The following is a 24,662-nucleotide window of genomic DNA, read 5'->3' on the forward strand; positions in this document are numbered from 1 at the left end:
TGAGCAGCCAGAGGTTGTGGTACATATTGGTATCAATGACAAGGGTAGAAAAAGGGTGGAGGTCCTGAAAGCAGAATACAGGGAGTTAGGAAGGAAGCTGAGAAGCAGGACCTCAAAGGTTGTAATCTCAGTGTGCTACATGACACTGAGTATAGGAATAGAATGAGGTGGAGGATAAATGCGTGGATCAGGGATTCAGATTTTTGGATCATTGGGATTTAAATCCGGGGGGGGGGGGGGCAATATCCTGATGGGGAGGTTTTGCTAATGCTGTTGGGGAAGCTTTAAACTGGATTTGCAGGGGGTGGGAACCGAAGTGAAGAGGCAGAGGATGGGGAGGTTGGAGCATAAGTAGAGACAGCTTGCAGGGAGTTTGTGAGGATAGATAAGCAGATGTTAAAGCAAAGATGCACTCGGCCTGATGGTTTGAGATGTGTCTATTTTAATGCAAGGAATATTGTAAGCAAGGCAGATGAACTTAAGAGCATGGATCAATATGTAGAACTGTGATGTTGTGGCCATTACAGAGACTTGGATGTCTCTGGAGCAGGAGAGGCTGCTGAGTGTACTAGGCTTTAGATGTTTCAAAAAGAACAGAGAAGGAGGCAAAAGAGGTGGGGGTGTGACAATTGCTAATTCGGGATCGTGTCATGGCTGCAGAAAAGGAGGAAGTCATGGAGGGAAGTCTACTGAGTTGGTATGGGTGGAAGTCAGAAACAGGAAAGGGGCAGTAACTCTACTGGGTGTTTTTAATAGACCCCTAAATAGTAACAGGTATCGATAGGGAGGCAGATTCTGGAACGTTGCAATAATAATAGGGTTGTTGTGATGGGTTTAGATGGGGTGGAATTTGTTAGGTGTGTTCAGGAAGGTTTCCTGATGCAATATGTAGATAAGCCAACTAGAGGAGAGGCTGTATTTGATATGGTGTTGGGAAATGAGCCTGGTCAGGTGTCAGATTTCTCAGTGGGAGAGCAGTTTGGAGGTAGTGACCACAAGTCGTATCTCCTCCACCATAGCGTTGGAGAGGGAAAGGAGCAGACAATTTGGGGAAAACATTTAATTGGGGTAGGGAGAAATATGATGCTGTTAGGGAGAAACTTAGGAGCAGATGTTCTCGGGGAAATGCACGGCAGAAATGTGGCAAATGTTCAGGGAACATTTGCATGGAATTCTGCATGGGTATGTTCCATTGAGGCTGGGAAAGGATGGTAGAATTAAGAACCATGGTGTACAAAGTACTGTATGTAGAAAATCTAGTTAAGGAGAAAAAGCTTACGAAAGGTTCAAGAAACTAGGTACTGTTAGAGCTCTAGAAAATTACAAGGTTGCTAGGAAAGAGCTTAAGAATGGAATTAGGAGAGCCAGAAGGGGCCATGAGAAGGCCTTCATGAGCAGGATTAAGGAAGATCCCAAAGCCTTCTACAGGTATGTGAAGGACAAGAGGATGAGCCATGTGAGAATAGGACCAATCAGATGTGATGTTGGAAATGTGTGCATGGAGTTGGAGGAAGTAGCAGAGGTACATAATGAATATTTTGCTTTAGTATTCATCAGGGAAAAAGACCTTGGCAATTGTGGGGATGATTTACAGCAGACTGAAATGCTTGAGCATATAGACATTAAGAAAGAGGATGTGCTGGAGCTTTTGAAAAGCATAAATCACATTGGCTGATGAGATGTACCCCAGGCTATTGTGGGAAGCGAGGGAAGAGATTGCTGAGCCTCTTGCGATGATCTTTGTGTCATCAGTAGGGACAGGAGAAGTACCGAGGATTGGAGGGTTGAAAATGTTGTTCCCTTGTTCAAAAAAGGTAGGAGAGATAACCCAGGAAATTGTAGACCATTGAGTCTGACTTCATGGTGGACAAGTTGTTGTAGATCCTGAGAGGCAGGATTTATGAATATTTGAAGAGATGTAATCTGATTAGGGATAATCAGCATGGATTGTCAAGGGCAGGTCATGCCTAATGAGTTTGATTAAATTCTTTGGGGAAGTAACAAAACCCATTGATGAAGGTAGAACAGTGGATGTAGTGTAAATGGATTTCAGTAAGGCATGTGATAAAGTTCACCATGCAAGGCTCCTTCAGAAAGTAAGGAGCATTGGGATCCAAGGAGACCTTGCTTTGTGGATCCAGAATTGACCTGCCCTCAGAAGTCAAAGAGCGGTAGTAGATGGTTTGTCATCTGTATGGAGGTTGGCGACCAGGGGTGTTCTGCAGGGATTTGTTCTGGGACCCCTCCTCTTTGTGAATTTTTTTTAATAAATGACCTGGATGAAGAAGTAGAAGGGTAGGTTAGTAAGTTTACTGATGACACAAAGGTTTGGGATGTTGTGGGTAGTCTGGAGGGTTGTCAGAGGTTACAACAGGACATCGATAGGATGCAGAGCTGGGCTGAGAAGTGGCAGATGGACTTCAACCCAGATAAGTGTGAAGTGGTTCATTTTGGTAGGTCCAATGTGAAGACAGAATATAGGACTCTTGGCAGTGTGGTGGATCTGGGAGATCTTGGGGTCCATGTCAATAGGACACTCAAAAGCTGCTGTGCAGGTTGACAGTGCTGTTAAGAAGGGTTATGGTGTGTTGGCATTCATCATATGTGAGATTGAGTTCAAGAGCTGTGAGGTAAGGTTACAGCTATACAAGATCTTGGTCTGACCCCACTTGGAGTACTGTGTTCAGTTCTGGTCACCTCATGACAGGAAAGATGTGGATACTAGAGAGAGAGAGAGTGCAGAGGAGATTTACAAGGATGTTGCCTGGATTGGAAGGCATACCTTTTGAGAATAAGTTGAGTGTATATGGCCTTTTCTCCTTGGAGCGACGGAGGAAAGAGGTGGCCTGATAGAGGTGTATAAGATGATGAGGGGCATTGATTGTGTGGATAGCCAGAGGCTTTTTCCCAGGGCTGAAATGGCTAGCAGGAGGGGGCATAGTTTTAAGGAGCTTGGAAATAGGTACCGAGGGGATGTCAGGGGTAAATTTTTCCACGCAGAGAGTGGTGGGTGCACGTAATGCACTACCAGTGGCGATTGTGGAAGCAGATAGAATAGGGTCTTTTAAGAGCCTCTTAGATAAGTACACGGAGCTTAGAAAAATAGAAGGCCATGCGTTAGGGAAATTCTAGGTAGTCTCTATAGTAGGTTACATGGTTGGCACAACATTGTGGGCCAAAGGGCCTGTAATGTGCTGTAAATTTCTATGTTGTATGTTTTAACCTCCACCAAACATGGCCTGTAGCCACTGATCAGACTTAAACAATGGTGAGGAAGAGTTTTAAACCATTCCTTCATTCAAATCTTTTTCAGTTCATCAATATTTCTGGGATACCTTGCATGAACAGTCCTCTTCAAGTCATGCCACACCATCTCAGTTGGGTTAAGGTCTGGACTCTTGACTTGGCTATTCCAAAGCACAATTTTTTCTTCTTTTTAAAGCATTCAGTTGTTAATTCTCATGTTTTAGATTATTGTCTTGTCACATCATCCAACTTCTGTTAAGCTTCAGGTGATGGACCGCTGCCCTGACATTCTCCAACGGTACTGAGTTTTTTGGTTTGTAGACATTTTTTCTTACTGTGGACTGATGAGGTCTTTACAAATGTTTTTGTAGCCTTTTCCAGCTTCATGCATCTCTACAATTCTTCTAAGGTCCTGTGAATTGTTTTGAATGAGGCATAGTGCAAATAAAAATCTTTCTTGAGAACAGGGCACCTCTACAACCCACACCGCTGATCTCATCTCATCGATTGAAACATCCAACTCCAAATGGCTTTTGTAGAAGGCATTACCCCAGAGGTCCACATAGATTTTGAACCTGGACTTAGTACTCAGCATTGACGAGAAAACCAATTGCTTGTGTTATTTGTTTAGGGAGATTGTATTTGTCTATTATTGTGACTTAGATGAAGATCAGACCTTATTTTATGAGTAATTAATGTAGAAAACTAGGTAATTGCAAAGGGTTCACAAACTTTTTGGCAACTGTGTATATATAAACATGCTCCTAAAATCTTTTAAAGTTTCTTTTTCTCACCTTGAATCCATGCTCTGTTATTTTGATACCCCTAGAACAGTCTATCATGCCTTCATCGCTCTTCTTGGTTAACTTACTTAAAAATAACATAATCAAATTAGTGAGACAGGATTTCCATCATACAGAAGTGTGCTGTCTCTACCCAGTAGCCATTAGTTTTCCAAATGCATGGCAGTCCTCTCCCATGGGATTTTTGTCCAACAATTCCTTTACTGCTGGTGTATGGCTTACTAACTGTAGTTGTCTGGCTCAGCTCTTTTGATGTTACAAGAACAATATTAACTATCCTCCAGTCTTATGGTATCTCACCTGTGATGCAAAATTCTATGTATATGTTTTTGCAATAAACTAGGAATAAAGAAACTGTATTTCCCAAACTTCTTTGTATAAAATCCAAATAGATCCACTATTTCTCACTGTAGTGTTCTACTAGTTATTTGCTCATGGGATGCAAATAGGTTTATTAAACATGATTTCCCTGAAGGCAACACGAGTGAATCTACAGATGCTGGAAATAAATAAAAACACAAAATGCTGGCAGAACTCAGCAGGCCAGACAGCATCTATGGGAGGAGGTAGTGACGACGTTTCGGGCTGAAACCCTTCATCAGGAGGGTTTCCCTATCCCTACTCCTGATGAAGGGTTTCGGTCCGAAAAGTCGTCACTACCTCCTCCCATAGATGCTGTCTGGCCTGCTGAGTTCTGCCAGCATTTTGTGTTTTTATGATTTCCCTGAATTTGGTTATTTTCTGTGAGAGTCTGCGGGAACTGTGAAGAGCACCTCTTTTTAATACTTGGGAATGCAAATTATCAAGCTGGATTTCAGTCTCAAAATTTTTCAGCAGTTTTACTAATTCCTTTATGTCCTTGCTTGACATTAATGATAATTCTGCTTTCTATGAAAAGAATACCAACATATCTATATAATGACACTGCTGATTATAGCCCACTTTAAGTTTTCCTGTTTATCTTAACTAATCTTTTTTCCTTTTTGTTTTACAGACTGCTTTCATGTTCCTATTAATGCTGCTTTTGCTGTAAGGCTCTTAGTTCCTTTGTGTTGAATTTTAAACCATTAGTAATTCAGTTGTTTTTTTTCTTGCAATTTTTTATCACTCTATGGACCTAATACTATTCTTAATTTATTTTGTTACAAATTTTGCTATTCTTAATTAATTCTGTAAATGTTCACTACAGCCTATCCACCAGTGAAGCTCTCAATGTATCATACTCAACTCCTTCCTCACACCTTTATAGTTTCATTACTTTAAATTTGGGATCTTGCAGTTTTAAACTGCTTTGCTTTTCATCTTAATGAAGGTATCATGTTAAAAGAGCTCCAATGAACAAAGTTATTGTCTAACTGGTTCAAATACTGGTCTATAGTTAGTTCTTCACTGTCCCAGTTCCAATAAATCCTGTACACTTTCCAAGAATTCATCCTCAAAGTTCCATGTATTTGTTTACTTTTTTATTTATACAATTTGTTCTTTTTTTCACATGTTGAATGTTTCTTTGTATGTGGTTTCTCGTGGATTCTCAGCAAGTCAGGCAGCATTTATGGAAAATGAATAAATAGTTGACCTTTCAGGCTGAGGCCCTTCATTTAGAAAAGCATTCTGTGTGTGTTGCTCTTTATTTGCAGCATCTACAGAACCTCTTGTATTTTCATTGATTCCATCGTGTTTGTTTTGTGGGTGCCTGCAAGAAGATCAATCTGAAGGATGTATATGGAATATATTCTGTGATAGTAAATTTACTTTGAAATTTGAACTTCCATGGTATCACTGTTTGGGTGGTCTAGGCTTTCTTTATCACCTCTTTCCTCCACTCAAATTAATTTCATTATCTTGCTTTCTGAGTCACTATCCTTTCCACTACTCTGATTTTATCCTTTATTAACCACATTTTTCTCCATTAGTGAAGTCATTATTTATAAAACATTTAGTAGTAAATTGCTCTGAGATCCTTAGAAATCTTCAGTTATGCTTCAGTGTCTTGTTGAGGCAGCAAGTTTGGTCTATACAGCTAACTGAATTTCTCTTTCACAATTAGTATCTCCTGAGGATACAGAAGGGTGTTTGAGGAGTATACGCGGGTTATAAGCCAGCGATATCCCGACATCCGTATTGAAGGAGAAAATTACCTTCCACAACCTATCTACAGGTGAGTTGTTTAATGGTTGATTAAATGTGTGCTTAGTTTGGATTTGAATAGAACATTTTGGCCTTGTTTAAATATCCAAATCTTTGCAGCATTGCAAATATATCTTTGGCAATAACTATAGGGTTTCTTTTTAAATGTATGTACTTTAATTCACTGTGGGGCATTAAAATGATGCTATTTTAATTAATATTTTAAATTTTGAAATAAATTACTTTTAATATTAAAAGTCTGATATTAATTTCATTAATCTGACCTGTCATGGGCCTCAAGATATTTTCCAGAGAGGTTTTCCTTGTGGGTGGTAACAAATCCAAAAGTGCCAGACAATTTAGTGCAAATTTGGTTAAAGTTAGGGTTTTGGAGTAAAATTCCAGTATCATCTGTACACACTCATGGAATGCATGGGTTTTCTCCCACTGTCCAAAGACATACCGGTTATTAAGTTAATTGGTCATTGTAAGTTGTCCTTTGATCAGGCAAGGTTTAAAACAGAGGTTGGGTGGCACGACTCAAAAGGCCAGAAGAGCCTATTCCACACTGTGTCCCACTAAGTAAAAAAAAATAAAATGTTTGAGCTTGTGTGAGTTTTACAATTCATTTGTCAGGCTTTGATTATTGTGTTAATAAATGTGCACAATAAGAATAAAGTAATGAAGTATAAGCTTATTGAAGCTAAGCATTATAGGACTGACCTTCAAATACTTTAATTTCCTTCAGTGTTTAAGGTAGGAGAGTATAATAAATGCACCAATTTCACGTTTGGATTTGTTGATGTGTAAAGGGTGTTGTCCTAGACCCTGGGAGTATTATGTGCCTCTTAAAATGGTGCTGAGGGGAAAATCAGTCATTTGTCTAAAACATTGCATTATTGGAAATGTAGCACTTCATCGCTGCACTTTAATGTTGATGTGCTTGAGTTCTAAAGTAGAGTTTAGCATCTCGTCTTTGATTCCAATGTGTGAGTGTCAGCTCTGAGCCAAACTTGGAGCGATGAAGCAATAACCATTGTTTCTTAACTTTCCTGTTTAATTGACATAGAGGAAATGTTTTTTTTCTGTTCTGATCAAGTAATTTAGTGTTGGTTTAATGGCTATCAGTGTGGTTGTACTTAACTTCTGTTTTCTACTTTCATTTTACAGACACGTAGCATCCTTTCTGTCAGTCTTCAAGCTGGTCTTAATAGGACTAATTATAGTCGGTAAAGACCCCTTTCCTAGTTTGGGCATGGAAGCACCTAGTGTCTGGCAGTGGAGTCAGCAGAACAAGGTCACTATCTTTATTCCAGGAAGAATACATTGTGCAACATGTTTTTAAAATTCACAAAGGAACTTTCATATTACTCAGTTTTCAAAATTGCTTTTAGCTACTTGTGTTCTAAATGTTTAAAAATGTCATACACAAATTGACATAGGGTGTCATTTTATATTTATTTATCCTCAAGACCACCTAGTGTCTAAAGTTAATTGACATAAATTCATGTAATCAGCAGTTGATATTCCCTGTGGATGAGATTTGTATATTTGTTCATATAGTTCAGTAGTTTTGCTCCAGATGCTAAAGGGCCTCTTCTGTGCTGTAGTACTCTATGACTAAATGTTTGATTTGTTTTTCCATGTGAACATAACAAGAAATAGGAGTAGGCCAGCCTGCTTTAAAAAGGTAGTTCCCCCATACTTAACGATTATAGGCTAATCTTCTGTCTCATCGCTGTTTTCCATCCTTATTTTGATATACTTTTGATTATCTTCTGGAACAAATTGACACTCCATAACCATATGGGGTGAATAATTCCAAGGTTCGTCACCCTCCTCTGCTTGAAGAAATTTCTCCTTGTTTCATTTCTAAACAGTCTATATATCTTATTAACAACTGTACCATTCACAGTCCAAGACTGTCAACCCAGTTGGGTATGTTGGAGAGGGGGTATAGTTTTCCTGAAATAATAGGTTTTGATGGGATGTCCTGTCATTCTTCAAAACTCCAGACAGTACTGTCCCAGTCTAATCAACATTTTCTCATTTGGCAAACTTGTCATTCTAAACTTGCATTGTCGGTTAAGGAGACCAACACTATACACAATAATTCAGGAGCAATCCCACTAAGGTTCTGTATAACTGTAATAGAAATCCACAGTGTGTTCTTCAATTTTGTCATCTCAATTGTTTTCAGATTCAAGAACATTTATTATCAAAGAATGTATAAATGGTACAACCTTGAGATTTGTTTGTGTACAGGTAGCCACAAAGCAGGAAATATAAAATAAACCAATTAAAGTAAAAAAGAATACAAATAAAAATAAAAGACCAACACCTGATACTCGAGAGAAAGGGGGAGAAAACACAAATCTTGCAAACAATTGAAGTGAACAAAAACATTCTGAACTAAAATTGAGTCCTTAGCTCTAAACCTGAAATCTCAGCAAACGTACCAAAAACAATTGAGAAACTTCTCTGCAGTTTCATCATGTTGGAAATGTAATGCTGTTATATTTCATAACTAGAGTACAGTCCGATTTGTGAATTAACCCCAAGTGAAATGAGCTGCTTTGGCAATTGATTACATTAACAAATGAGAAAATCTGCAGATGCTGGAAATCGAAGTGACACACAAAATGCTGGAGGAACTCAGCATGCCAAGCAACATCTACGGAAAAGAGTATAGTCGATGTTTTGGGCTGAGACCCCTTAGCAGGACTGGAAGAAAAAAGGATGAGTAAAGTTAAAAGGTGGGGGGAGGGTGAAGTTGATTGGTGATAGAGATATGGGGAAGGGGGAGTGTAATAGGAGAGGACAGAAGGTCATGGAAGAAAGGCAAGGGGGCGGGGGGGGGGGAGGAGCACCAGATACAGGCAATGGGCAGGCGAGGAGATAAGGTATTTCATCTGTCCCTACACCTCCTCTCTTACCACCATTCAGGGCCCCAAACAGTTCTTCCAGGTGAGGCAACACTTGTGAGTCTATTGGGGTAATCTATTGCATCCGGTGCTCCCGTTGCGGCCTCCTCTACATCAGCGAGACCTGACGCAGATTGGGGGACCTCTTCGTCGAATACCTCTGCTCTGTCCGCCACAACAGACAGGATCTCCCGGTTTCCTCCCACTTCAACTCTGCTTCACATTCCCCTACTGCCATGATGAGGCCAAACTCAGGTTGGAGGAGCAACACCTCACATACTGCCTGGGTAGTCTCCAGACCCTTGATAGGAACATTGAGTTCTCCAGCTTCTTTTAATTCCCTCCCCCTCCCTTCCCCCATCCCAGTTTCACTCTGTCTCCTCCTCCAGCTGCCTTTCACCTCTCTCATGATTCCACCTTCTACCCATAGTGCTTTCCCCTTATATTCCTCCTTCATCTTTCCTGCTTATCCCCTCCCTACTTCCTCTCCCCCACCCCTTGATCTTTCCTCTTACTGGTTTTCCACCTGGTACCTACCAGCCTTCTCCTTTCCACCCTCTCCCCACCTTCATTATAGGGCCCCTGCCCCCTCCCTCTTCAGTCCTGACGAAGGATCTCGGCCTGAAAAGTTGACTGCTCGTTTCTACAGATGCTGCCCGACCTGCTGAGTTCCTCCAGCTTGTTGTACGTGTTGATTTGACCCCAGCACCTGCAGTGTACTTTGTGTTTAGGTTTTTCATCTGGGTAGCCTTCAGCCTGTTGGTATGAACATCAATTTCTCAAATTTCCAGTAATGCCCCCCCCCCCCCTTTCCCTCTCTCACCTTAACTCTTAGCCTGCCCATCACCTCCCTCTGGTGCTCCTCCCCCTTTTTCTTTTTTTCCATGGCCTTCTGTCCTCGTCTCCACCCCTGTATCTCTTTCACCAATCAACTTCCCAGCTCTTTACTTCACCCCTCCCCATCCCGGTTTCACCTATCACCTTGTGTTTCTCTCTCTCTCTCTCTCCCCCCCCCCCCCCCCCCCCCCCACATTTCAACTCTACTCCTCATCTTTTTTCTCCAGTTCTCCTGAAGGGTTTTGGCCCGAGGTATCGACTGCACTCTTTCCATAGATGCTGCCTGGCCTGCTGAGTTCCTCCAGCACTTTATGATTACATTAACATTGAGTTTCTAACTTGCAAGCATTAGCTGCAATTTTGTTTGCAACTACAATCAGTGGTTAATAATGGGTCTGTCTGTTCCTCCTAAAAGCATGAGCAGGCTATAAGGTTTCCTTTGACATAAAATGATTAGATTTTTAAAGAAATGAAACCACTTGCTTGCTGTAAGTCACAATTGTTTGTTCATTTTCCAAGACTTATTAAATTGGACCACAGGATATGTAGAAGGGTATTTTAGATGGTGCTCAGATTGTTTTTGAACATTTAATTTATTTTTTTTAAACAGTCATGAGCACGATTCATGAACATGTGTGTTTGTGGGATGGTTTTGTAATAGAATTCTACTCTTGGTTTTGATGCACAACTATTTTCCTAAGTATTGCACTTGAGATTCTTGCCATTTTTCTTTCCCATCTTCCCATCACAGTCAGCACCTGCTGATATCACAATATATTTATCAGTGTCCCTTCAGTGCTCAAATTGCCCCTCTGCAGGTGTAAGACTAAACAATAATGGTAGAGAGCTCCCTGCCCGTTGAGAGATAACATTGTGGCCAAGCATGGAACTTGCAGATATTCTTTTTCCTCAAACGAACAATAACAGGAACCAGAGCTGGTTTCTCTATGCCTGGTTAATGTCATCGGTAGCATCCAGCAGCATATCTACTCTGGTAAGAAAGTACAGCAGTTAATTTTAACTCATGAACTAGTGCAGCTAGCATTTTCTGATTTTGCCCTATGCAAGTAGAAGATTGTAAGTTTTCTCATATCTGTAGTATACCCATTCCAAATTCTTCAAAGCCTTCTTAAATTTCACTTTATCAATAAATCAACTGGCTATGATGTGGCAGTTCTTTTCTTGCTCTGCAATATTACTTACACCATTTCCTAAGCTAAATTCAATGTATATTGTGTGGGTCTACTGTGCATTGATCTAATCAACTGGTTCATTGGATATCCTGTTTTCCTTCCAACACTATCTTCATATACAAGTTATATTTTTAAGAAACTACAGAAGTGCACAATGGATAATTCCCAGTTGTCATCAGTTGCACAGCACTTGTTTATTTTGATCACATTAAAATAGTGCACCTAAAGGAGGTACTCAGGTGCACACTATACTGCTTCACAATTAACAATAATCTTAATCAAAACATGACACTACAAAATAAATATAATTTGGAGAAATGTTGCTGGAGTGCAAAACATGCAGATTTTAAATTTGTGTTCCTAGAATCATAGTGCACTACAGCACAGAAATAGGCCCCTTGGGATAGTCTTCTATCTAGTCCCATTTGTGGTACCTGCCCCAGACTATAGCCCTTTAGACCTTTCATTTGTGTATCTATTCAAATTTCTCTAGTATGTTGCAGTTGAACCTGTATCTACCTCTTGTGCTGGCAGATCATTCCACACTCGCACCACTCTCTGAGTGAAAATATTCCTCCTTAGATTCTCCTTTTTTTTATTAGTTTTTAAAATACATTTTCTACATCGCTACAGATAAAAAACCCCAGATAGAAATGAAGAACATTAATACAGTGCAAAAATAAACATACAATAATAATATAATACAGAGGAAGATAATTGAGAAAGCACCCAAATTGAAGATATGTAAAATTTGTATCCTCCCCAAGCCCCGCAACAAAAAAGAACTCCAGACTAACCACAACACAATCTAAAGAGTATACATCAGGACATTCAAACCCCCAAAACTGTAAATACACTTAGTAACAGAAGATATCAATGCCTACTACCAACAGAAAAGGAGCTGAAAGCAAGGGACTGAAAAAAAAACCTTAGTTAAGAGGAAGGTTATGAAAGTACTCAATAAAAGGTCCCCAGACCGTATGGATCTTTGTATCCGAATTAAGAACTGAATAATGAATTTTTTCAAGGTCTAAGCAGGACATAATATCATTAAGTCATTGAGCATGCGTGGGCGGGGCAACATCCCTCCATCTAAGGAGGATTAAACGTCTAGCCAGGAGAGAAGCAAAAGATAATATTCGACATTTAGTCGAACTCAGACTTAAATCTGTCTCACCCAAAAAACCGAACAAAGCAATTAAAAGGTTAGGTTCTAGATGGTGATTCAGAATATAAGATAACGTTATGAAGACGTCTTACCAAAATTTCTCCAAGCTAGGACAAAACCAGTACATATGAATGAGAGAGGCCTCGCCCCTTTTGCATTTATCACAGAGAGGACTAATGTTAGAGTAAAATCGAGATAGTTTAGATTTAGACATATGGGCTCTATGAACAATCTTAAACTGCAAAAGGCAATGGTGAGCACAAAGAGAGGTTGAACTAACCGATTTGAGAATCGAATCCCAAGTCTCATCAGATAAGGAGATATTTAAATCATGCTCCCAAGCCATTTTAATTTTATCCCCAGGGGCACGCCGTAAGGATGCTAATTTATCACGAATAAATGATAGTAAACCTTTACCTAGTGGATTAATAGAAAGAAATAGATCCATAACATTTTTCTCAGGCATTACAGGGAAGTTAGGAATTAAAGGATTAATAAAGTGTCTAATTTGGAGATATCTAAAAAAATGAGCATTGGGCAGATTGAACTTAGCAGAGAGTTGTTAAAAAGATGCGAAGCGATTATCAATAAAAAGATCTTCAAAATGTCTAATGCCCTTCCTATACCAATCATGGAATGCTGAATCATACGTAGTAGGTAAAAAAAGGTGATTATGTAAGATAGGGCTAGAAAAGGAAAAACCATGGAAACCATAAAACTTCCTAAACTGAGCCCATATACGCAAAGTGTGTCTAACAAGAGGATTAACAATTAATCTGGACAAACTACTAGGGATTTGCAGAGATAGATAAATCTTTAGTGGAACTCAACTCCATTGCCACCCAATTAGGGCACTCAGGTTGGCCATGGAAAAAAGACCAAAAGGTAGCACAATGTATATTGGCTGCCCAATAATATAAACGAAAGTTAGGTAAAGCCATGCCACCCTCTTTTTTAGATTTTTGGAGATAAACTTTATTAATTCTAGAGCGTTTATTCTTCCACAGATATGACAAAATAATAGTCTAAGGAATCAAAAAAAGATTTAGAAATAAAAATTGGGATTGATGAAATAAATATAGAAGTTTAGGGAGAACATACATTTTAACAACATTGATACGACCTACCAAAGACATAGATAGAGGTGACCATTGTAACAGACTCTGTTTTATAGTATATGAAAGATAGGCAAAATTTTCACGAAAGAGATCTTTAAACTTCCTTGTGACTGTAATCCCAAGGTAAGTAAATTGATTATGAACTACTTTAAAAGGGAGATCACGAAAAGTTAATTCTTGTGCTTCTTTATTAATTGGGAAAAGTTCGCTCTTATGTAAATTAAGTTTATAGCCAGAGAACTGGCTAAACTGATCAAGAAGTGAAAACATTGGAGGTAAGGATGTAGACGGATTTGAAAGAAAAAGTAGTAAGTCATCAGCATAAAGAGAAACTTTATGCTCAACACCCCCTCTCCAAATCCCGGTCAATTCAGGACAATTTTGAAATGCTATCGCCAAAGGTTGTATAGCCAAATCAAAGAGAAAGGGACTTAAAGGGCATCCCCGGCGGGTGCCACGTTTGAGGTTAAATAACTGGGATTTCTGAAAATTAGTCAAGACAGAGGCAGTAGGACACAAATACAGCAATTTGATCCAAGAGATAAAACTTTGACCGAAGTCAAATTTTTCTAAAACTGCAAAAAGGTAGTTCCACTCTATACGATCAAATGCTTTCTCCGCATCGAGGGAAATAACACTTTCAGGAATCCCAGTTGGAGGTGAATATAAAATGTTAAATAAACGCCGAATGTTAAAAAAAGGAAGACAGTTTTTAATAAAACCAGTTTGATCATCAGAAATAATAGAGGGAATAACAGTTTCTAATCTATAGGCCAAAACTTTGGCCAAGATTTTAACATCAACATTAAGCAAAGAAATCGGCCTATACGAGGAACACTCTGTTGGGTCTTTACCCTTTTTTAATAAAAGAATAATAGATGCCTCATTAAAAGAGGGTGGCAATTTACCGTAATTAAACGAGTCAGATAATACTGAGAATAACTGAGGGGAAAGAAGTGAAGAGAATGATTTATAAAATTCTACGGGGAACCCATCAGGTCCAGGAGATTTCCCTGAAGACAATGCAGAAATTGCAAAAGATATTTCTTCTGATGATATAGGTGCATTAAGTTTGGCTTTAAAATCAGATGAAAGCGAAGTAATATTCAGATTATTTAAAAAGTGATCAACAGAGATATTGTCATTCAAAGATTCAGAGGAATAAAGTCGAGAATAGAAATTTTTAAAAGTGTCATTGATTTCCAAATGATCCGACATAAAGTCTCCATTCTCCTTCCGGATCTTTGTAATATGTTGTTTGGCTTTGGAATGTCTCAGCTGATTGGCTAGAAATTTACCAGATTTGTCACCATGAATATAGAAGCGACTCTTACTTTCAAGAAGTTGGCGTTCGACAGGTTGAGTAGACAGAAGATTAAATTTAGTTTGAAGTTCTACACGCTTCTTGTATAATTCAGGATTCTTAGTTTGAGCATACAGTTGATCCAATTCTTTAATCTGATTAATGATGTCTAATCGATCTGCACAGGACTTTCTATTAAGATTTGCTGTATAGGAGATTATTTGACCCCTCAAGTATGCTTTCATGGCATCCCAGACAATCTGGGATGACATTTCAGATGATGTATTGGTGTTAAAATAAAAGGTTATCTGATCCTTAATAAATTTTAGAAAATCATCATCCGATAATAAAGTCGAGTCAAAACGCCAGTGTTTATTCCTCTGAGGGAGACCAGGAAAATTTAAAGACAAAGTAATTGGGGCATGGTCAGAAATCAGTATACTCTGATAGTCACAAGAATAGACAAATGGAATAAGTTGATTATCGAGTAAAAAGTAGTCAATTCTAGTAAAGGTATGGTGAACATGTGAAAAAAAAGAATAGTCTCTCACAGTGGGATGGAGGAAACGCCATATATCAGAGATACCATAATTAGAGAGAAAAGAGTGAATAGCTAAGGCAGATTTAGTAAGTAGTTAGTAACAGAGGACAATCGATCCAAATTAGGATCTAACCAACAATTGAAATCACCACCCAGTATAAGAGAGTATGAGTTTAAATCTGGTAGCGAGGAGAAAAAACGTTCAAAAAAATTAACGTCATCAAAATTGGGAGCATACAGGTTTGCTAGTACAACTTTAGTATTGTATAATTTACCAGAAACAATAATAAAACGGCCATTTGTATCAGATATCTTATTATGGAGTTCAAAGGAATATTTGAATTAATAAGGATGGAGACCCCCCTAGCTTTGGCAGCAAAGGATGAATGAAAATGCTGACCCGCCCACCTTGACAGAAGCCGAGAATTATCAAAACTACGAATATGAGTTTCTTGAAGGAAAGCAATGTCAGCTTTGAGTTGTTTAATATGCGAGAAGACCTTCCTTCTTTTAACAGGATGATTCAATCCCTTTACATTCCAGCTCACAAATTTAAGTGAATTAACCATTATCAATTGTTAGTGCATAGAAGGTAGCAGGCATATAAAAAATCAAGCAGTACAATAACAGACTGGGAGCAAAAATGTAAACATACATCCGTAGAATCAAAACAGAGACATGTCCTGAATAACAAAGGAAAACAAAAGAAACAGTGAGTAGTGTTGGAACTGGAGAACCCCCCCCAACCCAAAATTAGATGGCTACCTAAAAAAGCAGCTAGCTGTACCAAAAAAAATTAACCCAAGTATGACTTCCAGTTCTGTGTCATTAACAAAAGTTCTGTATAAATAATATAGTAAATAATAACTAATTTATGCACTAGAAAACAGAATTATAAATAGGAACAACTTCAACAGAAGTATAAAACTTAATACAAAGGAAATCAGAAGAAAACTGAAACTAACCTACCCGCGAAAAATTATAAAAGAAAAAGAGGGAGAAAAGGGGGAAATTATAAAATTCAAAGAGAGTCCTTATCGACCATTTACAGAAAAAAAAGCAAAACTTAAACTATGAATCAACCAACAGGGAGGCCTTCAATAAAAACTTCAAACCTCCAAAACAAGTTAAAGACAATTGTAGTTCTCTATAGATAAGGTTATACAAAAATAAAATAGATTACACAGGTAAGATCTAAAAGTTCGCAGGGAAACATTAAACTTAAATGATCTATTTAGAAAAAACGCACCAAGTCCAGGGAGAGATTGACTATAGCCCTTAGAGCATATATGTCAAACTCAAGGCCCGCGGGCCAAATCCGGCCCGCTGTGGAATTATCTTTGGCCCACGAGATAATATCTAATTACTATTAAAGCTGGCCCCAGTAATCGAAGCGCCTATGGCGTATGATAAGGCTAATGCTGAGTTTATTCAGGTACCAGGTTTTCAGGGTTTTTAGTGTTTATTCGGCAGTCTTGCTCGGCAGTCTTCTTCATAAGAAACGGAATTTGTAAAGTGAAACGCTTTGTAGTTATAGCAGAGACTGAGACACATGAGAGCAGGCTGAAAAAACGAGGTAACGAAAGCTGCGTTCGCACGCGTCCGACTGATCCGGCCCGCATGAAGCTGCATTTTGCTCAATACGGCCCGTGACCTAAAATGAGTTTGACACCCCTGCCTTAGAGTTTCAATAGATAATGACTGAATTATTCAAGTGAAGTCTGAGTTCGGAAAAAATAGTTTTACTTCGAGAAGTACTTATCAACCATTTTAGAAGGTCAGGCCGGATCCGAAGAAGACGAGGTGGCCGGAAGACTTCCAACAAATGCCTCAGCCTCCTTCACTGATTTAAACCACTTATAATCTCCAGTAGTAAGCGTAATTCGAAGGTCGGCTGGATTTTGGAGAGAAACCACGATCAAAAAGCACTTTCATTACACCTTTAAACTCAGCACGCATCTTCAGAACCTGGGGGGCAAAATCCTCCACAAAACGAATGACCGTATTTTGAAAGGCAAAAGTACCTCTGCGGCGTGCCTCAATCATCAAACGGTTGTTCACCTGGTATTGATGAAAGCATAAAATAATCGGCCGTGGGCGGGAACCCAGAATTGCTCGAGGAACATAGATCCTGTGTGCCCTTTCAAGCTCAGGTGGAGTCGGAAAAAATTCTTTCCCGAAAATCTCACAGAGAAACTTGGAAAAAAATTCAACGGGAGAGCCCTTTTCAGTGGCCTCTGGCAAACCAAGAATTCGTAGATTGCAACGTCTGCTCCGATTTTCAAGATCCACCATTTTGGAAAAAAGTTTGCTATTCTTCTCCTCTAGGTTGGAGCAGAGAGTTTCAAGATATTGAACACGGCGTTTTAAATCTTCAGAAGTTACGTCAATGCGAGATAAATGTTCAGCATGATCATCCACTCTAGCATTAATCTGATCCAGTTTGACACTCAGCTGGTTGAAAGAAGTTCTAAATTGAGTTCTAAAATCCATTAAAGTATCTTGTCGATGTTGTTCCAGAACAGCGAGAATGTCAGCCGGCGAAGCCTTAGAAGTTTCCTTTTTCCCGGTTTTAGTACTTTTGGTAGCCATTATAAGATAGATATGTTCGCAGGCAGGTAGAAGAGAAGGAATAAAATACCTAACTAAGGTTTAAGAAGGGAGACACATAGTGCAAGGGTAAGAAGAATAACGGAGCAAAAGTTCGGAGCAACTAAACAATCGCCATCTTACCGGAAGTCCAGATTCTCCTTAAATATTTTACCTTTAACCCTAAGCTTCTGACCTCCGGTTCTAGTCCCACTCACCCTGAGGAGAAAAAGAATGCATGCATTCACCCTATCAATATTCCTCATAATTTTGTATATTTCTATAAGATTCTCCCTCAGTCTTCACTCCAGGGATTATAGTCCTAACCTACTCACTTTTCCCTATAACTCGGGTCTTCAAGTCCTGATAACATTCCTATACAGTAAATTTTCTCTGTACTCTTTCAATCTTATTGATAGATAGGTGACCAGAACTGCACATAATACTCCAGAAGGCTCACCAATGTCTTATAGAACTTCAGCGTAACATCCCAGCTGCTGTATTCAATACCCTAATTCGCGAAGGCTGATGTGCAAAAGCTGTATTTACAACATTATCTACCTGTGCCACTTTCAAGGAATTGTGGACCTGTATTTCCAGGTCCTTTTGCTCTACCACACTACTGTGCCTTACTGTTCACTGTGTAAATCCTGCTTTGGTTTGTCCTGCCAAAGTGCAACACCTCACACTTCTGCATTAAATTCCATCTGCCACTTGTTAGATGCTTTTCCCCAGCGGGTCCTGATCACTTTACAAGCTTTTTGACCTTTCTTACTGGTCGTTTGCTATTACAATTCATATCTTGATTTGTATTTTATTATTCAACCTAAGAAATCACCATTAGCTGCATTGTTAATCTATTTTAAACCTGACTCAGTTTGAGCTTTATCCATTGATGATGAAAGGTGTTACTGAGATGCTTGTATGGGGGATGCTTGTATGCGGGAAATGAAGTAATTAGACCATTGCACTAAGACTGACTGCAGTTTTATTTTCTTACTTAGATCTATGCATGCATGATGGTGTTCTTCCTTAGTAACATGATTGAAAATCAGTGTATGTCCACTGGTGCATTTGAGATTACATTAAATGGTAAGTCACGAGATTGACTCTCCCTTTGTTGACTACAATTGTGTTTGAGCTCTCATTTAAAGTAAAACAAATGTCAAGAAATCGTTCATAATTGCAGACCATCTATGAACAAGGCCTGTGAAATAGGCCAACATTTACACAGCTTAGAATTGTAGGAATCACTAATAGATCAAATATTTTTTGATTTGTATTTAAGTTCTAGGACTGGTTTTGGTAGTGGAGATGGAGAGGAGCAAAACAATTGGAATTTTCGAGCAGAATTTTGACCTGTTCTAAAGGAGTTTTACTTTTTTGTTCAATTGGCTTTTTCTTTCTTTTAATCATTTGAACAGAATGAAGTGGGTGGATTTAGATACAGATCATAAGTGGTTCCCAAAGAATTAATGTTAGCTCTCTGTTTTCAATTCATTCTTCCTATTCTTTGTTTTATCTTAATAACCCTTTTACAATTTGTGATTTGCAAATCTCGTGTATATTCATAGACATAATAACACTCAAGAAGCCATCCAGCTCATTGAGTCTGTGCTGGTTCTCCCTGGGGTAATTAAATCAAACTCATTCCCTTCTTTATCCACTTTGTTCTGCTGAGTTAATTTCCTTCAAATGCATAATTTAGTTTCCTTTTGAAATCTTTGATCAGTTGCATTTTCTTTACTTCATTGGCAGCAAGTTCCAGGCCATTATCCCCATACTATTCTTTTCCCCTTCTAAGTTTCCACTGTGCTGATTGGAAGAATACACACAGAGGCCACTTTATTATGTACACCTTGTTATGCAAATATCTAATCACCCAATCATGTGGCAGCAACTGAATGCATTAAAGCTTGCAGACATGTTTCAGACCAAACATCAGAATGGAGAAAAAAGTATGATCTAAGTGACTTTGATTGTTGGTGGCTTGAGTATCTCAGAAACTTGTGATCTCCTGGGATTTTCACACAAAACAGTCTCGACTTTACATACAGAGAATGGTCTGGGGGAAAAACATCCAATTAGTGGCAATTCTGTGGGCAAAAAACCTCATTAATGAGAGATCAGAGGAGAAAGACCCATAGATCAAGTAAATATCAGTTTTATTGCCTATACATTTAGTGGCCACTTTATTAGGTACATCAGTATACTTGTTAATGCAAATATCTAATCAGCTAATCATGTGGCAGAAACTCAGTGCATAAAAAAGGTTCGTTTGTTCAGACCAAATATCAGAATGTGGAAGAAATGTGACCTCAGTGATTTTGACCATGGAGTGATTGTTGGTGCCAGGCGAGGTGGTTTGAGTATCTCAGAAACTTCTAATAACTTGGGATTTTCATGCCCAACACTCTCTAGAGTTTACCGAGAATGGTGTGAAAAACAAAAATCATTCAGTAAGCGGCAGTTTTTTGTTCAAAAATGCCTTGTAAATGAGAGAGGTCAGAGGACAATGGCCAGACTGGTTCAAACTGATAGGAAGGTGACACTAACTCATAACCACACTTTACAACAGTGGTGTGCAGAGGAACATCTCTGAACACACAATACATCAAAACCTTGAAGTAGATAGACTACAGCAGCAGAAGACCACGGACATACATTCAATGGCCACCTTATTAGGTACAAGAAGTACTAAATAAAGTGGCCACTCATTGTATTATGCTTTTTAATGTGTCATGAATATTGTATGAGTATTCAACTACATTAATTTTTGCTGAGACTTGCTTTGTTGCATAATGAATGCCGAATTATTTGAACTAGTATATACCAAGTGATAGTGGATCCAAACCCCTAGTAAATGCTTCCTGTCTGAATTGTTATTGTTCATTACTTTTGTAGTTTAACATAATGCTTATCAGAGATACAGTAGTCCTCCAATTCAGTTACTTGAAATAAATTTAGTGAAACTTATTTATTATTTTATCGTTTCTTTGTTTAAAGGATTATTTTGGCTATTGGAGTTCTTTGTTCTGTTTGGCATTAATTAGAAATTGTTGCTGACATTTCTGAAATTGTACTTCCTAACACCCTGTCCAAAGTGTTGGGTAATTACATTTTATTTTAATTTTCAGATGTTCCAGTGTGGTCCAAGCTAGAATCTGGCCATCTTCCATCCATGCAGCAACTTGTGCAGATTCTCGACAATGAAATGAAGCTCAATGTACACATGGATTCAATCCCACTTCATCGGTCTTAGCTAAATCTCCAGCATTGGCAAGGCTTTTCCGTGAGTGATTCTTTCAGAAACATCTTCCTCAAGTATATTTGAGTAAGTTTCTTTAGTCAGAGGGTGGAGAATCTGTGGAAGTCATTGCCACAGATAGCTGTGGATGCCAAGTCATTGGATATACTTAAAGTGAGGTTGAAAGCTTCTTGATTAGTAACGGTGTCCAAGGTTACTAGGAGAAGGCAGGGGAATGGGGTTGAAAGGGATAATAAATCAGCCATGATAGTTGGCAGAGCAGACTCGATAGGCTGAGTGGTCTAATTCTGCGCCTGTGCCTTATGGTTTTCTTCTTGTAATCCAGTTACTAGACATTCCTTAGGAGTGTTTTATTTATAATTTTAGTTTTCCTCAATTTTCTTTGCAACATACAACAGCTTTGAAATATGTATTTACTTTTGTTATTCTTGGATATAGGAACATTCCGGATAAAGAATAAAAAGAAAGCATTTGGGAAATAGGGGGTCAGACCTTAGTTCTAATAATGGGTCTTCAGCCTGAAAAATTTGCTGTTTCTTTCCCACAGGTTTGTTCTGATCTGCTGAGTATTCCCATAATTTTCTTTTTTTTTTAGTTTTGGATTTTCAGCATTTACCATTTCACTTTTGGGTATTCATCATCTGCAGTATTTGGTTTTTGGATTAGCATAGAAATTTGTAATGACTTAGCACAGGTTTTTGAGTGTATCAAAAGCAGACTTATGAATCAGACTGAATGAGGATTATATCTTGTGTTGATCCTTACAGCTTCAAATCAAAAGGTGTGTTTACTAGATGAGCTCAAATGTCATTTGATTTGTATGTGATGTGATCAATATGAATGAATAATCACATTCTTTATACCTTATTTAATGGAAATGTGTAATTCAAGTTTAATTAATATTCAACCATTCATGAATACACAAATTCAGCCAAACAAAACAGTGTTCCTCCAGAGCTAAGTGCAAAACACTGTGCCAACAATCATACGCAGAACAAGGCAGTATACATAGGCATAATAGTAACCATTCAGTCATGCAAAAATATATGTAGCCCAAGTCCCTGACTGACATGCCATGTAAATTGATAGTGCGTAGCTGTATGGGCAAGAACAAGCAGTTCTCAGCAGTCTGTAGATTAATGCATCTAACTTGTCTTGCACCGAGCAAACTCTATAATGATGGAGCTCTATAAAACTCTGGTTAGGCCACACTTGGAGTACTCTGTCCAGTTCTGGTCACCTCACTATAGGAAGGATGTGGAAGCATTGGAAAGGGTACAGAGGAGATTTACCAGGATGCTGCCTGGTTTAGAGAGTAGGCATTATGATCAGAGATTAAGGGAGTTAGGGCTTTACTGTTTGGAGAGGAGGAGGATGAGAGGAGACATGATAGAAGTATACAGGATATTAAGAGGAATAGATAGAGTGAACAGCCAGCACCTTTTCCCCAGGGCACTACTGCTCAATACAAGAGGACATGGCTTTAAAGTAAGGGGTGGGTAGTTCAAGGGGGATATTAGAGGAAGGTTTTTTACTCAGAGTGGTTTGTGCATGGAATGCCTGAGTCAGTGGTGGAGGCAGATACACTAGTGAAGTTTAAGAGACTACTAGACAGGTATATGGAGGAATTTAAGGTGGGGGGTTATATGGGAGGCAGGGTTTGAAGGTCGGCACAACATTGTGGGCCGAAGGGCCTGTAATGTGCTGTACTATTCTATGTTCTATAAACACTGGACGGTAGCATTGACGAGTAATGTATCTATATAATTTTTGTACTTTTGTATGTTGACATGCAGTTGGTTGTATAAGCTTGCATGCCAAAACTGTCAAGTGGAGAATCCTAATATTTTTTTTTTATCTTGCAGGTATTTGAGAGGATATTTTCTGAGAATGGTAAGACTGATGACTATGAAGGACTGCGCTTAAAGCAGCACTGACTGTTTGTGCAGACTGGATGTTCCCCACATCAGACCTACCGAACCTTTGAAAATTCCTCTTAACAATGGAAAAGACTTCAATGCTCTGCTACAACTGATTCTGTTCACCCTGTAGTGTACTGCACATATATCAGATTGTAATATGAACATAGTTTTTTTTATATGTAATTTAATATGACTTTGTGGAGGCATTTCAAGAAATGACAAGTGACAAATAACAGTATAGTTATTTTGTGTTTTTAAATGAGTGATATACTATAAATTTTGTTTGATATTGTACTTTAGAAATATATTATAATTTAATTGTGGGTACATTTTTAACCTGAAACCTTCATAAAAATCTATTTGCGCTCATGTAGAAGTCGAAAATTTAGCATTAGTACTCCGTACTAATGTTGTTAAATTGGAACCATACACTGAAATATTTGCCAACAAATAAAATTTTTTTTCTCCCTATCCTCACACTTTCAAGTTTATGGCAATATGAAGCTTAACTTGGAGAGTACAATATCATTGGTTTAGCGGATATAACCAGCTGGGTAGGAAGTTTTCCCTGAAAGTTAGTTAAAACTGCCTTCAGTTATAATCAAAATGCTAATATGTCAGAATGCAATTACTAAGTGATGAATGTTGAAGCAAAAGTTTAAAAAGATGGAGGGGGAGGGTCCTGAAGGAGCACTGGTTCCTCAAACCTGATTAGATAATAAACCTTTGATAGCCTTTAATTATAAAGTGGACACTGAATTCATTAGAAGGGGTGATGGGAGAGGGAGAGTTCTCACATGGTCAAGTTTAATTTGAAATAATGTTTTTGGTCAAATTCATGTTACTGCCAAATTTTAGGATTATTGTTTGATTATTTGTAGGGTAACTTTTTTGTTAACCATTCATATTTCTTTCTTTTTTGACCTGATTTGTGTTCTATGTTTTGGTGGAAATTGAGACATTTACATACCTTGAAGGATGCACTGTGGTAACTTTTGAGGTGATGCATACAGCCTGGTTAAATATCTCTAATAATCCTGATAACTGTCTAACTGCAAAGGTCTCTGTGAGCCTGCTCTATTAAATAGATATTTATCAAATCAGACGAGTGAATCATTACTCATCACACCCTTTCTTCTCTTCCCAGGATAATGGATAGAAAGCTCACCAGTCCAAGGCACAATTTCTGGCAACACAGTTAATTCTAGTAACCTCACGCCATTGTTTTTTTTTAAGGCAGGGGTGTGGTGGAGGAAGTGGTGAAAGGGAGCAATTAATAGGATGTTGCAAATAGAAGCATCATAAAGCATATCATTATTTTTCATAGTTAAATCAGTTACATTTCAATGTACTGAAAGAAAAAAAAAACAAATACTTGCTACACAATACTTCCATAAGGTATAGGAGCAGAATTGGGCTGTTCAGCCAATAGAGTCTGGCCCACCATTACATCATAGCTGATTTATTATCTCTCTCTCTCAATCCTATTCTTCTACCTTCTTTCCATAATCTTTGATACCCTGACTAATAAAGAACCTGTCAATCTCTGCTTTAAATTTCCCCCTTGACTTGGCATCCACAACCATCTGTGGCAATGAATTACACAGTTTCACCAGCCTCTGG

General features: G+C 38.5%; 1 protein-coding gene across 3 annotated transcripts in view; it reads left to right on the top strand.

Annotated features, from left to right (window-relative positions):
* LOC140725740 (thioredoxin reductase-like selenoprotein T) overlaps positions 1–24,139 on the top strand; it is a 32,311-nt gene extending 8,172 nt beyond the window's left edge. Inside the window, exons 1-6 of one of the 3 annotated variants that reach the window (XM_073041592.1) lie at positions 5,050–5,078; positions 6,097–6,207; positions 7,347–7,473; positions 18,854–18,941; positions 20,987–21,141; positions 22,983–24,139. In XM_073041592.1, the coding sequence (XP_072897693.1) occupies positions 5,053–5,078; positions 6,097–6,207; positions 7,347–7,473; positions 18,854–18,941; positions 20,987–21,111 (477 nt within the window). In that variant the 5' untranslated portion in view covers positions 5,050–5,052 and the 3' untranslated portion in view covers positions 21,112–21,141; positions 22,983–24,139. Of the gene's footprint in view, positions 1–5,049; positions 5,079–6,096; positions 6,208–7,346; positions 7,474–18,853; positions 18,942–20,986; positions 21,184–22,982 lie in introns of those variants that run through there. The other 2 variants (XR_012098454.1, XM_073041591.1) reach the window with 2 other exon arrangements.
* Positions 24,140–24,662: the final 523 nt, after the last annotated feature.

This window comes from Hemitrygon akajei, chromosome 3 (assembly GCF_048418815.1).
Source record: "Hemitrygon akajei chromosome 3, sHemAka1.3, whole genome shotgun sequence".
NCBI lineage: Eukaryota > Metazoa > Chordata > Chondrichthyes > Myliobatiformes > Dasyatidae > Hemitrygon > Hemitrygon akajei.